General features: G+C 40.8%; 1 protein-coding gene across 3 annotated transcripts in view; it reads left to right on the forward strand.

Annotated features, from left to right (window-relative positions):
• DENND5B (DENN domain containing 5B) overlaps positions 1–16,629 on the forward strand; it is a 177,670-nt gene extending 161,041 nt beyond the window's left edge. For all 3 annotated transcript variants that reach the window (XM_024202591.3, XM_024202593.3, XM_024202594.2), the window contains 6 exons: positions 810–928; positions 6,594–6,781; positions 8,314–8,396; positions 8,549–8,675; positions 10,898–11,072; positions 12,177–16,629. In XM_024202591.3, the coding sequence (XP_024058359.1) occupies positions 810–928; positions 6,594–6,781; positions 8,314–8,396; positions 8,549–8,675; positions 10,898–11,072; positions 12,177–12,360 (876 nt within the window). In that variant the 3' untranslated portion in view covers positions 12,361–16,629. The remainder of the gene's footprint in view (positions 1–809; positions 929–6,593; positions 6,782–8,313; positions 8,397–8,548; positions 8,676–10,897; positions 11,073–12,176) is intronic.
• Positions 16,630–16,997: the final 368 nt, after the last annotated feature.

Genomic DNA, 16,997 nt, shown 5'->3' on the forward strand with positions numbered 1-16,997 from the left:
TATAAGACATTTGGGTGAATAATATATTCAACAGGGGAAGTCTCTATGTTAACATCTAAAGCACTGTTCCGAAAAACACTTCTTCTTGTGAGTAGTCCCATTGAGTTCAATGGGATTACTTGTGGGTGTAAAGATACACTCATGTATAAATGTTTGCAGGATTGGGACCTTAGATTGTAACATCTTTCGGAGAGGGACCTGCCCTTTATATGTTGTATATAGCATCTAACAAAATGGTGCCCAGTCTTCATTGGGGCCTCTGGTCATTACTGTTATGTAAATATTAAATAACATTGCTCTGGACTTTACAGTGTCATTTTCTACTTGTCTGTCTTTTTGTGATCATAAGCTTCTCAGGGTGGGTACTTTGTCTTATGAAGAACTGAGCACATTGGCATTTAATGATAATGACTAGTTTCCTGCCACAGAATGATTCCTTATTCAGCTTCTCAAAAATATCTTGTAATTTTGAACATATTGAAAACAAATTTCATAAATAAAAACAGCTTTTTTGCCTATTTAGTTAAAAACAAAGTGGTTAACATGACTCATTATGTATCGTAAGCTCTCACTGCAAAGAATATACATCTATTAATGGGCTATACATTTTTGAGGTCCTAACTGAATAAAATAGGAACAAAGAAACCTCAATTATGCTGTTTTTAGCTGCATTTGCTTAATTAAGAATCCATGCTTCATAAAGCAAATGAAATTAAACAAAATAGTGAACTATACTATTGTGGGCCATCTTTCTATAAAATTGAATACAATCTGTGGTGGTTTTTTTGTTCTGTTTTTTTCATTTGCAGTGCCAGAATTTAGGAAAGCTAACAACTGTTCAGATTGGTCATGACAACTCAGGATTATTAGCCAAGTGGCTGGTAGATTGCGTCATGGTGAGAAGTGAAATCACAGGACACACATACAAGTAAGCAACAAGTTTCAAAGTTTCTAACTTTCTAAATCTGAAATCCCTGCCTGATCGACAAAACCCTAGAGATCTCTGATGTCCTTTTTGGGTGTGCTGAACTACGATGCAGACAGGCGACTCAATTTAGGCTTTAGAGATGGAGAATTTCAAATTGAAATTCTCTAGGTTTCAAAAACTACAACTGAAGCTGAAGAATCTGATTAAAAATACATGGGGAGGCTTGAAAGTATGAGATTTTATTAGTCTGCTGAGACAGGACAGACTGCATAATTTTAAAGTGCTTATCACCATTGCCTCTAATAGCCAAATTTGATGGGCTTATGTCTGTCCAGCACAGCTGTATATAAATAAATTCCATTTTTATTCCCAAAAGCTTGAATGGCAGTTTTATTTTAGGTAAATCTTTGTAATGGAAGTATGAACAATTGGTTTAAAAAAGCCATTAAATGTCAGAATACTTGAACAAGAATACAGAAGTATAGCTTTCAAAAAAATGAGTTCTTCAAATGGCTGAAGATGTGCATACCACTCCAGTGTGCATGTACCCAGTGTACCGAAACCAGAGAACTTGCTTAGGAGTGCCCATCGGGGAGTCGCTCATGCCTTCTGGCCATTGTAGTCCCTTCCATGGCTATATGAGTTGGCACCTCCCGAAACCAGGTCCTTCTCTCCATCCACAGCTTGATTTTGGAGCATTCAGTGTGGTGTCTCACCCCACGTTCTTTGTCGCAGTGTGTTTTTTTTTTTTTCTGTAAATAGTTAAGTTGAGTAGTACCTTAAGATTTAATTTAGCTTAGTATATTTAGTAGAGTTTTAGCCCAGGATGATGCCTTCTCTGGGTTCTAAACATTGTCCATCATGTGGTGTTGCTATCCCTACTAGTGACCCCCCCCCCAGACCCAAAGTTCATTGTGCCTTGGTGAAGAGCACCCTACTTCAGGCTGCTCTACCAGTAAGTTGTTTAAGAAGAGAACACAGGTGGCAAGGGACTTGTGTTTGAAGGCAGTGCCTTTATGGAGAAAGCCATGAGTCTCACTTCAGCTCTGGGGACCGCTGAAGATCATCAGGTCCTCCAGAGAGTGCCTGAGCTAGAACGGTGAGGAGCTCCATGTCCAGACTTGGATTATTCACACAGCAAAAAGAGGGATCGTTCTCCTTCCTCTGGTACCCTGAGGAAAATGGACTGGGGCAGCTCCAGCATTCAGAGAGATTTATCCTCCTTGTCGCGGAGAAGTGCAGACTGACACCCTGAGTCTTTTGGGATGTGGATAAAGCTGGGCCTTCAACCCACTCTCCAGTGCCAGTGGCTGATCAACTAGACTGTACCATTGACACCGGTACCACTCTGGGGGCATCTGCTGAGACCGGCACTGATGATGGTGGTGTCCACACAGACACTCTCCACACACTGATGTATCAGGCAGCAGCAAACTTGCTATGCCTATCTGTTCCTGACTCACCACTTAAGAACACTTGACTTTAGTGGCTTCATCTTTGGTGTCCTTTGCATTTCCTGGATTGATGGCTGACTTCTTATCTGCACCTCCTCATATCCAGGGTCCTGAATTATAGTCTGCTTCCTGTATAGTAGCTAGGGGACTGCTGGCACAGATGCTATTTTCAGTACTGATGACAGTTCCAGAACAGCGTACATCTGCAGGTCCAGTACCCACTTCAATTTCAGTACCAACTGTCCGGTTCAGTACCAAGTGTGATGCCTTTACCAGTACTCAAAGTGCTTTAGACTGTACCACCATTGGTGCCAATGAGGCTGTTGTGTTGGACTGCAGATGATGTGGGCCATTTATTGGTCCCACCTGGAGTGGCTCCTACATTACTGCCAGACTACTTGGAAGGGTCTTCAAGATTAAGTGCTGAAGCCTCTTCCTCTCCTTTGCCTTCATGATACAGCTATCCAAGATCGAGACCTCCTGGGGATCACCATCGGTACCGTCATCAGTACTGCTCCCACAATTGGCTTCCTGGCCTACCTCCTACTGGCCACCAATGCCACATCCACAGTGGCCTCCTTGGAATTCCTGGGAGGTTCCCCGTTTGGTGAGGTCCCAATTGTCCTCTCAGTCCAAGGCTAGATCACCTGTTCCTCTGGTAGTTTCTCCACATGGACCAACTGTGCTTTAGCCACGGGCTGAGGAGCTGTCTCTGACTTGATGGAGTTGAACCCTTGGTACAGTCAAATACATTGCCACGAGAGCAGTGGTTCTCAAACTTTTGTACTGGTGACCCCTTTCACATAGCAAGCCTCTGAGTGCGAACCCCTCTCCCCCCTCCACCCCCCCCCCCCCCCGGCTTATATATTAAAAATATTTTTTTAATATATTTAACACCATTATAAATGCTGGAGGCAAAGGAGGGTTTGGGGTGGAGGCTGACAAGTTGCGACCCCCCATGTAATAACCTCACGACCCCCTGAGGGGTACCGACCCCCAATTTGAGAACCCCTGCACAAGAGATTCCGGTGGTTCCATTTCCCTTTTCTTCCTCTTCACCAGACATTGCTACCATGCCTGAATCCTCATCTCTGGTACCAGAGGACTTTAAATCCTATCAAGTCATCCTGAGAGAAATGGCATCTCCATTGGATATTCAGGCTGTGTGTTCAAGAGAACACCCATTAGTTAGTGGATGTTCTTCAATCCTCAGCTCCTAGGGAAGTGGCTCTCCCTATAAATGAAGCAATATTGGATCCTGCCAAATTTCTGGAATACCCCAGTGTCTCTAACACCCATGGCTAAGCTTACTGACTAGATATTATGTCACCATGGAAGGGTTTGAATATTTCCCATCCACCTCCTAATTCCCTGGTTGTGACTGTGACAAATCCGAGTACGACAGAGGAGGTATAAATCTACTTCTAATCAGAGTCTAAACGTTCGATTGGGTGAGGATAAAAGTGTGTTCAACTTCCTCGTTACAAATGCACATTGCCAACCTGCAAGCATTATTGTCTAAATGTGACTGTAAATTGGGGCGCTATGTCCAAACTTACAGATAAATTACCAGAATCCTCCAGGGAAGAGTTTAAGGCATTTATTGCAGAGGCCTGTTTGGTGGCCACGATGTCTCTACAGTCAGCATTGGATGTGGCAGATGTTTCATCCAGACATACGGTTGCAGCTGTGATAAGGCCCTGATGGCTACAGAACTCCAGCATAGCTCCTGAAGTTCAGCAGACCAAAGAGGACTTAGCATTTGGTTAGTTTTTGTTTTCTGAGAAAACTGGCAACTTTATTTTATTTTATTTTAAGGACTCCCAAGCTACTTTACAGCCTTTGGGATTTACACAGGCCATCCCTCTCATCTCGCAGGTTATCCTCAAACTGAACTTGGACCATGCAAAACTGATACTTATTGTGCCAGCTTGGCCAAAACCATATTCATTCTCCAACCTTCTCAATCTGTCCGACCTCCCAAATCTCTTCCTCTCCTTCCCGGCCTGCTGACTTAGCACCATAGCCATGTTATTCATCCCGTACTAAGCAATCTACGCCTCACAGTGTGGATGGTACGTGGCTAGATGAAGAGGAAGGGCAATGTTTGGAAAGAGTTCATAAAATCCTGCTTAAAGGTATAAAACCATCTACATATTTGGCTAAATAGTTTTTTTTAGTTTGGTCAGTATCTAAGGGAATTCAGTCTGTCAGCTCGTGTTCAGGACATTTGGGATTATTTGTTACATTTGAAGTCCTTGAGTCTTTGAGGGTTCACTTGGCAACGATCTCATCATTCCATCCTCTGATCCAAGGAAAGTAGTTTACCCAAACTCCATAGTAGTAAGATTTCTAAAAGGTATTTTCTACCTGTGAAGGAAATGGTCTCTTTGTGGGACCTTAATACTGTGCTGGCCACCCTCACCCATCCTTCATTTGAGCTGACAGCAACCTGCTTATTGTGTCTCCTCTCCCAAGATAGCCTTTCTTGGGTCTATAGCAGAGTCAGCGAGTTACAAGCCATTACGGGCAGAACCTCCGTATTCTCAGTTCTTCAAAGACAACGTTCTTAACACCACATCTGAAGTTTTTGTCCATGGTGATTTCACAGTTTCACCTTAACTAGGTTATTTACTTGTATATATTCTTTCCTAAGCGGCACTCAAGTGCAGATGAGCAGCGTCTGCATGTGTTAGATGATGAGGCAGTGCTTGGTGTTCTTTCCGGAAAGGCCTAAGCCATTTCGTTCATCACCTTGACTTTTTTTTATCCCCTGTGAGGATTGGTGAAAGGTCAGCTTGTCTCCGCAGACAGTTTCCAGGTGGATAACTTTCTGTATTACCACAGCTTATGGAGTAGCTCAGACTGTGGCCCCATGGACATTATGGACTCATTGGACAAGAGCCTAAGTGATATCCGTTGTGGTTCTCGGTGATGTTTCTCAGTGTGGCTCTCGGTGATATTACACATTTGAGGGCTACATGGTCTTCCGTGCATACTTTTACACCACAGCATCTGTCAGATGCAATCTTTGGGAAGGCAGTGCTGTGCTCATTGTTGAAGTAAACTCAGAGCTCTACCACCTACTGGAATTGCTTGTGGGTCACCTGAATCCATGTCTTCAACCACCATGGTTGCCGACCTGGATTCAGGTGACTCACAAGCAAAGAAAATATAATTATTTACCTGTATTGTAACTGTTGTTCAAGATGTGGGTGCAGACATGTATGCCACAACCCGCCTTCCTTCCACTCAGCTTCAGTGTCTCCAGCATTGGAATCTGGGGCAAAGGAACTGAGTAGGGGCAGGGTGGTGCTGTCCTTGCAGAGCCATGGGAGGGTATATTGGGGTCAGAGGGTGTAAGTGCACCCCAATGGATAATGCTGAACAAATTTTTCTGGCTTCGTTGTGCTGGGTGCGCGCACACATGAGTGGAATACATCTGCACCCCATCTCGAAGAAAAATAGTTACAGTATAGGTAAGTAACTGTTGTCTTTGTTGGGTTTTTTAATCTGCAGTTGTGGCTATACATGCTTTCATTTTGTATATGTAGAAACCTAAAAGAGCCCTATCAAATACTTCTGTATAACACATTTCTGTCTAGTGCTTTCATACAAGCTTGAAGGTTATTTCCTTTTGATTTGACAAATGTAGAAGGTTTCTTTGTTTTTAATGGAGCTAAAGCTAACATTGCTGTGTCTTAATTACATTTTGCAGTCAAATTATAAATAAATTAAATTAATGAGAGATCCTATCTCCTAGAACTGGAAGGGACCATGAAAGGTCCTCAAGTCCAGCCCCCTGCCTTCACTAGCAGGACCAAGTACTGATTTTTGCCCCAGATCCCTAAGTGGCCCCCTCAAGGACTGAACTCACAAGCCTGGGTTTAGCAGGCCAATGCTCAAACCACTGAGCTATCCCTCCCCTCAAGAAACATGGATGGTTAGCACAGCTCTGATAATAGGGATGGCTTGTTGCACAATCAACAGAGAGAAATCTCTCTTTTTCCAAAGACAGAATTTTTTTCTGTTTCTTAGAAGTAGAGGGGTTTGGTTTTTTAAATGGCAGTTTTTGACTCTGGAGATTATTTTCCACCAGATAAGTGTTTACGTGGGCCATAGAGGAGCCCTGAAATAGTTATGTCCCTTAACTTTGAATTCAAGTTAAAATGTTCAGCTAGTTCAAACTCTTCTGTTGGGTGGTACCACAGATTTCCATGTGGACGATGGCTGGGGAAGGGAGTTGATGATGGCAGTCTGGAGAGAATTCTTATTGGAGAACTGATAACTTCAACGTCGGATGAAGATCTTGGGAAGCAGTGCCGTACCCCCCCTCAACAGAAATCCCCAACCACAGCTCGCAGACTGAGTATCACCTCCCTTACAGGAAAAAATACAAGTAAGCCCCTGCCGTTTCCTGTGCTCACAGCTATAACATGGGGGTAGTGACTACTGGGAAATAAAATAATGTATTTTAGCCTTGTAGCATCTTGAACAGGATTGTAACCTCTAAAAGCTAGGTCCAGTCTGAAGGAACAATGGTTTCTAACCATCACTCTGCTTCTAATTTGCTCTGTGACTTTGGGCAAATGACTTAATCTACCTGAATTTCCCCATCTGTCAAATGAGGATAAAACCTCTCACTCGGAGCACAAAATTTTGAGGCTTATTGTAAAGTGCTAAGTACTAAGTATTTTATTTCAGTTACCAGTGTCTGTTTCTCTCCAGGCAAAACATAATCTAAAGAGGGCAACATGAATCCAGTGCTGCTTTCCATGAGTGTGGTTCCATGTCTGAGCACGAGTTCAGAGCATTTCCTGAAGGGTGGGGACTGCAAAGCTCAGGGATTCAATTGCCTTCCAAGTCACATGAGGCATTACTTTTGACATGTGGAAGGCCATCAGTATTTTAAACAAAAACACTGAATTGTATTATGTTGAAAAATTGGCAAGCGTTTGGGGAAAAAAGCTCTGAGAATGATTCAGTGTGTTGAGTGGGAGATGAAAGAAGTTCTATCTATTTAGCTTATCAGAACAAATGTTAATAAATTACACAATGACATCCTGTAAATACCTACATGGGAAGAAGAATTTCTGATAGTAGAGAGCTGTAATCTAGCAAGATCCAATGGCTGAAAACTGGAGCTAGACAAATTCAGACCATATATAGGACACCATTTTTTTTATTTTTAATTTTTAAATTAGGGTAACTGACCATTGGATTTAACATATCAAGGGATGCTGTGGATTCTCAGTCACCTTGAAGTCTTTTTTTTTTTTTTTTTTAAAGCATCCAATCTAGATTTAAATATATGCTCTAGTTCAGCAAGAAGTTGTGGACTTGATGCAGGAATTACTGGGTGAAATTCTTCAGCCTGTGCAGGGCTGGCGCAACCCATTAGGCCTAGGGCACTACAATTTGGGGGGCAGCGACCGCGGCAGTATTTCGGCAGCGGGACCTTCCGCCGCCTCTGGGGGGGGCGGCATTTCGGGGCGGAACCTTCCGCCGCCTAGGGCATCAGAAAAGCTGGCAGCGCTCCTGGGCTTGTGTTATACAGGAGGTCAGTCTAGATGATTCTAATTGGTCCCTTCTGGCCTAAAATCTGTGGTGAACTCTTAGCAATAAAAGAGTGCTGGATGTATATGTGATGGACAGAGCTTCCTTAACTGAAATAAATTATTTATAAAGGAAAGTCCTTGGCCTGTGCAGTTTGTCTGGCAATTAATTTGGTTCGTTTTGATGTTGTTCCCCGGTCATCTATAACTGAGATTCGTAGATTTGCTTAGCGCAAATAACTCCATAAGCTCTTCCTGTATTAAAGATCGAATGTTTCCTGCAGTTTGAACCAAGTTTGGTAGTGTGTGAATTTGATTAATGTGCATTGTCTTAATGTTCTTATATTCAGCGACTGTGCTTTCCATTAATTTACAGAACCTAATGCAGGGCAGATCCAAGAAGGAATTGGGGAAGCTGTGAACAATATTGTGAAACATTTTCACAAGCCCGAGAAAGAGGTACTCTATCATAAAATATATTGTAATTAGAAGAGGAAATACATGTAAACCTTTTTATAACCAGGGAAACAGGGATCAGTGTACCAGTAACCAGTATTACACCAGGCTTTGAAGCTTGTTGTACTTAAGAACCATATCTTTTTGTTCCATAGAGAGGCAGCCTTACCATTCTACTGTGTGGTGAAAATGGCCTGGTTGCAGCACTGGAGCAGGTCTTCCACCATGGATTCAAATCTGCTCGGATTTTCCACAAGAACGTATTCATCTGGGATTTCATAGGTAAACTGGTGTGTTATGTTGGGGTGAGAGGGGAGAAAGGGTTAGAGGGAAATGGCCACAAGTGTGCATACCTCAGATTTTAATAAGCTTGGGTTCCATTCAGTTCCTACAGGACAAACTTTAAGTCTCCTAATCTAACCCTATGTGAGTGTTGTTTAAGTGCAATTGTGCTCTGGGTTGTAAAAAATACAAATACACTCCGGGCCCTGAGCAGCTTTCATTTTAAAAGACAGGCACAGATGAGATTAAGTGAACTGGAAAACCCAGGTGAGGTGTTAACTTGGGATAGTAACCGTTTTTTGTTTTTTTTTTTTCTTTGTCACCAACACACATATAACATTGGGGTGGAGTAGGGAGGGTCTTTAACTGATGTGGATTAATAATGTATTTTAGCCTCGTAGAAGAAGTGGGTGTTAGGAGGTGTTTGAGGGGAATGGCTGGCGTAGTGTGGGAAGTTACCCAAACAGAGGGAGCAGCAAATGAAAGCCCAATGTCAGGAGTTGAAGAAGGAAACCATGTAAATGAGGCCAAAAGAACAAGAGTACTTGTGGCACCTTAGAGACTAACAAATTTATTAGAGCATAAGCGTTCGTGGGCTACAGCCCACTTCTTCGGATGCATATAGAGTGAAACATATATTGAGGAGATATATATACACACACAATACAGAGAGCATGAACAGGTGGGAGTTGTCTTACCAACTCTGAGAGGCAAATTAAGTAAGAGGGGAAAAAAAAACAAGTACTCCTGTTCTTTTTGCGGATACAGACTAACACGGCTGCTACTCTGAAACCTGTCATTAAATGAGGCCAGTGACTTTTGGCAGATTCCAGTGAATGGGGTGTGGAGGGGTGGGGATGGGAAATCTTAAATTTGGTATAGTGGGCAGGGGGGAGCCAGTGGAGGGGTTTGTGGGAGGGGAGTGATCTGGTCTGCTCAGAAAAGGATGAAGATTTTAGTGGCTGCTTTCCTTACTCAGTGGAGAGGCGTAATATGTGGCAAATGGGGAGGCAGCACTGGAGCCACTTGTAGTAATCAAGGGAGGGGAGGATAAAAGTGTCACAAAGCAAAAGAAGGAAAGATGGAGGGGGGTTCCATATGTGGCAAAACAAGCAGTAGCAAGACTTGATAATAGTCTGGATGTATGAGGAGAAAGGAAAAAGTAGTCAAAGATGACCCAAGAACACAAGTCTGAGCCACAGCAAGGATGATGATTGTACACAGCAATAGCAAAAGGGGGGTGTGGGGAGGGCTTGCTGGGAAAAACAAGGACGAATTTACATACAATAATTCCAGAGCTACATCTTTTGAGACCGCAAAAGATGAGAAGAAATGGTTTTGGGAAGGAGGTGACAAGGAGGAAATATACAACTGCAGCATGTGACTAGAAATGAGCTCTGGAACCACTTTTGGAAATGGGTTCAGGTTCTGATCCAAATTAAACTTGGCTTCCCTCAAATCCAAATTTGTCCACTTCACAAGAACTGCTACATGTTTGAAAACCTTTTCTCCACAGACAGCCAAGACATGAAATGATAGAGGGTTTTGCTTCTCAGATTGAGACTTATTGATACAGACATATTTGTAGGGGTAGCTTGCATGCCACCTATTAGAACTGCATTTTCATAAACAGTAATTCATTGAAATATTTTGATAAGGAAAGAGGGAAATTCTTTGGCAATTTCACAAGATACAAACCTAGTAAATGAGGTGTTGGGAAATGGCTTTCAACTACAATCTGAAGAAAAGCGATACCAATTAGAGAATAGTCTTATTCAGTGGATGTTATACAGGTAATTATCTATTGGTCCACACTGCTCAGCCCTTGGGACTCAGGAATATATTTTAAGGGAATAAATAAGTTAAGGCTTTTAGCCTGAGGGAAGATCTCACTCAGGAAATCCATAACTAGTAGCTAATGACATTTATAAAATGGGAATAATTAAACTATTTAGCACCACAAAAATGCCTATAATCACTAAACTAATTCATGATGCTAATTTAAGTTACAGTATACAGTGACCACATTTGCCAACTGTCACCACACAGCAGTTTCTGACACTTACCACACTTTATTTAGATAGGATATATAGTAACCATGAGGTAGCTTTTGGCACATGCTGACTTTTTTTTAATGGCTTTCTTTGCATAATTGTAAGGTGCTGAGGTGGCTTCAAAGTGTTTTGTATTAATCATTGCATGGTTTTACTTTCTCTCTGCAGAGAAAGCTGTTGCTTACTTTGAAACCACTGACCAGTTTGGGGACAACGAAGAGGACGTCTTGCTTCAGAGATCATCCTGCAAAACATTCTGTCACTATGTAAATGCTATCAGTACTGCACCAAGGAACATCGGGAAGGATGGCAAATTCCAAATCCTGGTTTGCCTGGGGACTAGGTACAGAGCAGCATTCTTCACTGTGGTGTTCTCTAATGTTGGATTTGTCAGTTGAACACTCTGTATCACTCTTATTGGACACTTTAATTTACCAGCTTAAAATAACTTGGACATATAAATTGGCCAGTTCATACATTTAAATAAATGTCCTTAAGAGCAGAAGAGAAATTTAAGTAAGATATATATTATTCCTGATGATTAGCATATACATTTCTGCAAGTCACTTTTTTCTGTTTTAATGAAATTCATGGTAATGCTGGGAAATTGTGTGCACGGTCTTCTCTTTACATGATATTATACATGAAGTACAGGCCTCGTGAGTTCAGGGTGCCCTCAAAAGAGGAATCAGTCCACCTCTTCCTCCCCCAGCTCTCTTTTTAATAACCCAAATGAAAACGGACACATGGCTATTTCTGTCTTTGCTAAACCTTGTGGGAAGAAAATCTGCCTTTCCTAATAGGATTTTGAGCACTTCTGTTGATATTTTTTCCTTTTTCTCTTCCTTTGTCTTTATGTATCTAGATATTTTTAAACCTGCATTTCACCAATACAGAATTCCTGGAGTTTTCTTTCCTTGCTAATGGCCTGGGAATTAAACCGAATCTTTCCCCATGGCATTAATCTGACTTCCTTGATCTCTTCCGTCTTTACTCTCCCATGTCAGTCCTCAAAAAATTGAAATCATTATGCCACCTACAGTGTGGTCAGGGATTAATACTAAAGTAGGCTCTAGAAGTTTTCTATTTTTTTTTTTTCCGTTGGCCCAAATACAACAGTGTACTTCTGTTTCTCTGAACAGAAATAGGGAAGTAATAAAACAAATTAATTTGTACTGAAAACTGGGGTGGGGCATGTTGCACATGCTTGTGCAACATCTAGAACAATGTGGTACTTGCCTGATTGGGCCTCTAGGTGCCACTGCATATAAATAATAATAATAATATAAACAGGATCCCAATTATTATATGGGAAGCTTTTGAGTGCAAATGACACACGTCACCTATGCAAAAATGGACACTGTTCTGGGGTGTGTTAAAGGCAAGAGTTCAGATTAAGTTCTGCTGGACACAGCAGATTGCATTAATTCCATTCTTCTCTCGGTAGGGATCACTTCCTTCCTCAATGGATTCCATTGCTAGCAGAGTGTCCTGCCATCACAAGGATGTATGAGGAGAACGCCTTTCTGCGGGACCGCATGACAGTGAATTCCCTCCTCAGAGTCCTACAGACATTACAAGATTTCAACATCATCCTAGAAGGGTCACTCATTAAAGGAGTGGATGTTTAGCATGGCTTTGATGAGAACTTCATTATTTCTCTGCTAAGCAAGGAAACAAAAATTGGGGACCTGTTAGAACTTGAATGCTGCGGTAGTGCATCACTGTAAAGCAGAGCACCCTGTTATCGGGTGGGAGTGGGAAACCCAGTTTACACCAGATTCAGGACTGTCCTAAAGCTGCAGACAAGCTAAAATGCGGTATTGTAGTTTATTTGAAACAGAATAAAATAGAGTATTTTCATGTGTTAGATGTATGTAAATATGCTATCTTCTTTAAGAAATTATATTCATCTTAAACTTTTCTTAGACAATGTTCTCGTGCTGAAAATAAGTAGCTTAAAACCGTGGGACAGCTGTGGGGGGAGGGGGGAGAGATGTTGCTGCTTGATAGCAAGGAAGAAGCCAGTCAATGTGTAAATACAGTGCAAACTCAGCAGGGCTTTTTTCAGGTGTTGCAAAAGAACACAGCAAAGTATCAATATGTAGCCACTGCTATCATCTCATTCTTGGAAATGTTGTGAATGTATACTGTTTACCCTACTGTACACGGTTTCCCTTATTTTATGTTTTAAAGATCCAAGCCTCTCCATGTGTATAAGCTGTGAGTTGTCATATTTAAGATCTTTTGTGTAATTTTTATCAATCGGCACAAGGTGAGGTGCAAATGAAATGTTTAAACACTGGACATGAGGAATTGTTGAGCCTCCAAGAAGCCTGATATCTGTTTTTAAAAAAATCCAGTACAGCACCAGGCTATATTTGGGAAATGTCAATAACTTGATTTGTCATTTTTGTCCCTCTTCTGTCTGGGTTTTGTTCAGATTCTCTCTTCTCTCCTCCTCCCCCCCTTCCCCCCCCCCCGTCTGTGTTTGTACTGTGGATGATGACGTATGCTTCAAGAGGTTGTCTGCTTCTATAGGTTTGTTGAGTAACTTGGTTCAGAAGATGAACCAAGCTCTGTTTCTGTTTTTATGTTGCTATAGAGCCACAAACACCGACTTTGCTGTGCTACAGGACTGTTTCAACCAGTTGTGAAATACTGGCAAGTTACTAGTCTTCCTTTATCCTGGGGAGTAAGTGTTCCTGGGAGGCACAGGATCGCTTTGGTTTTGAATAATTCAGCTATAGAAAAGAAGTGAGGCAAGGGGAATTGGTGTCAAGGCTTCTGTCTCATACTGTTTCAAACTAATAATGTGTTAAAGAAACACAAATGTCACAGGGACAGAACTCGGAGAAACTGGGAGCTGCTGAAGTTCCACATGCTAAAATAAAAACTAAATCAGTTGTGTGATAGCATGCAGCAAATATCTGGGATGTATCATTCAGTTTTCCTTCCACTGAGATTTGATTTATGCAAAGCTGGGGGCATGTTAACTCACAGCCATTAGCTGCCTTTGGAGATGGGTTCGAAATCCTTTTGTTTGTTTCACTGGTTTAATCAATTTGATCACAATTTATTCTTCAGTGGATGCCTGAGGACATCACACAGCTTGGTGTATATATAGCAATCTTGCTTTGGAGAGGCCCTTACTAAAATAACAGATTACATTGTAGATCAGAACTGCAGTGCATTACAAAAGATTTTGGCTGAATGTTGAACATTGCTTCTTGTTATGTCTGGGAAGTTAGAATGTCCCCCAAATAAATAAATATAATGGAGAGGAACAAGATCCAGAGAAGGGGCTTAGAAATAGTGTCTATCTTTCCTGCTTGCACGTTGCCACCTTCAGAACAGTATTAGAAAATTGGCGTTTTAGTCACTGCCAGCTTGTAGACAAGGTTTAATATCTCCAGTGAGCTATGGTGAGGTAGGATGAGGGTAGTTAGTTAGTGCTCCTTCAAAGTATTTGAAAAAGATTAAGGATAAGGGCAGGCTGAGGGAGATCGAGGCAAAATGAAAATTGGATAATGCAGAAGTATTAAGTGTTGATAGAAAGGTGATGGCACTAGTTTATGGGAATGATGGCAGTGTAAAAGTGCTGTGTAGGATACCTGCAACAGAAGGAATAACTTCACAGGCTGCAGAAAGTCATGCATGTTGACAGTGGTATGCTTACAAAAGGAGAAAGCTGGTAAGAAATATCCACTCTGCTACTGCCCTCCAGCTGGGCAGTTCTTGTAATAGATTCATTTTGGTGTCAGGAAGGAAGTCCCACCCCATATCTCCTGGACAGATGAAAAGCAGTCAGATGGCATCCGTCTTCTTTGAAGAAAGGGTTGTAGTGTAAAAATAGAAAAATGCTGACCAAAAGCACAGGAGCCTAGAAAGATACAAGGATCTCATCCAGACTCTACCGGTCTGTGCTCAGCAGAGCTATTTCAATATCTGAACATTTATGTGCAAAACAATCACTCTACTGCCATGCTATTCAAATTGCTATCCTCAACACTTGAGGTTGTCATGGGAGGGGTTCTTTGTTGCTTCTTGATTTAACCAAGGCAGAGCTTTTGCCAAATTGAAGCTGTTCAGAAGCATGAATCTGCTCTTGCTTGAATTGACCAATACCATCCAAAGTATTCTATGCAGGATGGCAGTGTCAATATTGGAGTTATGGAGAACAGATTTGAGGGGCTATGAACAATGCAGTGGGTTTGTACCAAAAGTCCACATCTGTACATTGACTCTAAATTAATCTTTACATCTTCAGAAGGTGGTATTTTGGGGTGGCCACGCCACTCCAGTTAAAGTCAATAGGCGATATGGCCAACAATTGAAAATTCATCCCTAACACTTGAATTTTTGAATGAATTATAAACTAAGTATCAGAAACCACACAGCACTATTATGTGATACTGAGAGCTTAGAAAGTTTTAATTTTCATTATTTGCAAATCAACAATTTTATATCCTATAATTAGTATTAATGTTCCCTCCCACCTGACCTCCCAATCTTCTAAATGATCTTCATTACACCATGAAAAATGATCCATTTTGTCATTGATCTGTTGGCTTTTTGCATGTGGATTGCATTTCCTTTCCAGAGGAATCTGCATCCTGGTAGTTGTGCTTTGTTTTTCTAAATACTTATAGCTGATGAAGGAAGGTAGCCGTGACACTGGGCCACAAGGAAATTAGGTGGAAAATATATGTGGCTTAGGGTAGAAATGAAAATGGAGGCATCCTTAAAGGGCAGGCATAGAGGGCAAATATGAGAGGAAAAGGACTTCTTAAAGGTAGTCTTTTAAATCTAAAGGATAAATCAAAACCTGACTAATTTAAAACTTTAAATATGGATTTTCCCTTATAAACTAGATGTAAAAACCTATGGTATTTAACTTAATATATAACTTCACATGGAAAACGTTAATTTATGGGACACATTTATTTTGTCAAGTTTCATACCATGTGAATGATATGGGAAGAATATTATATCTAAAATTCCCTTGTATGTAATAAAACACTGTAGGTGCCCTAAGGTATTTTGAAGCATGATGCACAGCTGAGTGCCTCTCATCCCTAATACACTAGTTACTTGACATCCTTGGGGGTATGGTTCTTTGCAATGAAATTTTATTCTTTAATGTTTTTTGTTTTTTTTAGTAGATTACTTTGATAATTGGAAACAGAGTATTTTTTTCTGTGAGGTCTACAGAAATCATTCTAGCCCTTTAGAATGGTGAGAAGCCAATCAGGATTCTCTTAAGCTAACACAATTTATACTTCAGTATTAAAGCACCTTCATTGGTTGAGAAATGGAATCTTGGGAAAGACCAAAGCCCTCTGGCACCTACTTTTACAAAGCAAACTCTTTAACCAAATTTTGCCTGTTTCTAGTGTCTGAGTTCTGCACAGTATTATTACACTAACATTCAGTATACTAGCTTGAAAGTCAGAAAATCAAATGCATCACTGAGTCTCTCTAAAACATGTATTTATAATTCTCTGAAACTAACTGGATTCCATTGTGTTCAGTGAAAAATCTGTTTATTCTGAGCTGACATTTGTAATTAGTTTCTTTGTTCAAAATGATCTCTCTTTAAAGTAGTTATGTGAAGGCATATTTAAGAACTGTCTTTCAGTCAGATGAAGGTGTGAATCTCATAGGGAAATGTTCTATGTTATACTTGAAATGTACAAATGTGCCCTGTGTAGTTTAAAAAAAAAAAACTGTCTCCATAGTAAGTTTATTATTATTTTTGTCTTTACATTATTACTAACTGAATCAGAACTGGATTATTTTCAGAAAGAAATTAGTAAAAAGTATTGTTTATATCAAGCACTTTAACATATCATAAACTGACATCAGTTTTTCAGGTTTTGGAGTACATTTAAATACAGCTTTTCATGCTATGTTCTTTACAAATAAAACTCTGAAAATAAGAATTTGTCATTTTCTCCTTGCAGAATAGCAACCAAAAGATGTCCGACAAAACTTAATGAGCTGATTGAAAACTGGAACACAGGTTCTGCAGATAGGACAGGTTGAATATAACAATTCTAATGATATCTTTCTGTGACGTAGAGAGGAGCTCCTGGGTATTCTGTGTTTGTATTCTCCTTGATATTTAGCTCCCCTGAGCAACAAAGTGTGACTGTGCTCTTCATTTTGAATGCTTAGGCTGAAATATTTTGTCAATCAGAGGAGAGAACCTTGATCATGGTGAAATTTAACTCTTTGAACAAGAGAGACAAGCTGGGTGATGTAA

The sequence above is a fragment of the Terrapene carolina genome, unplaced genomic scaffold (assembly GCF_002925995.2).
Source record: "Terrapene carolina triunguis isolate 2854851 unplaced genomic scaffold, T_m_triunguis-2.0 Scaffold247, whole genome shotgun sequence".
Lineage (NCBI taxonomy): Eukaryota > Metazoa > Chordata > Testudines > Emydidae > Terrapene > Terrapene triunguis.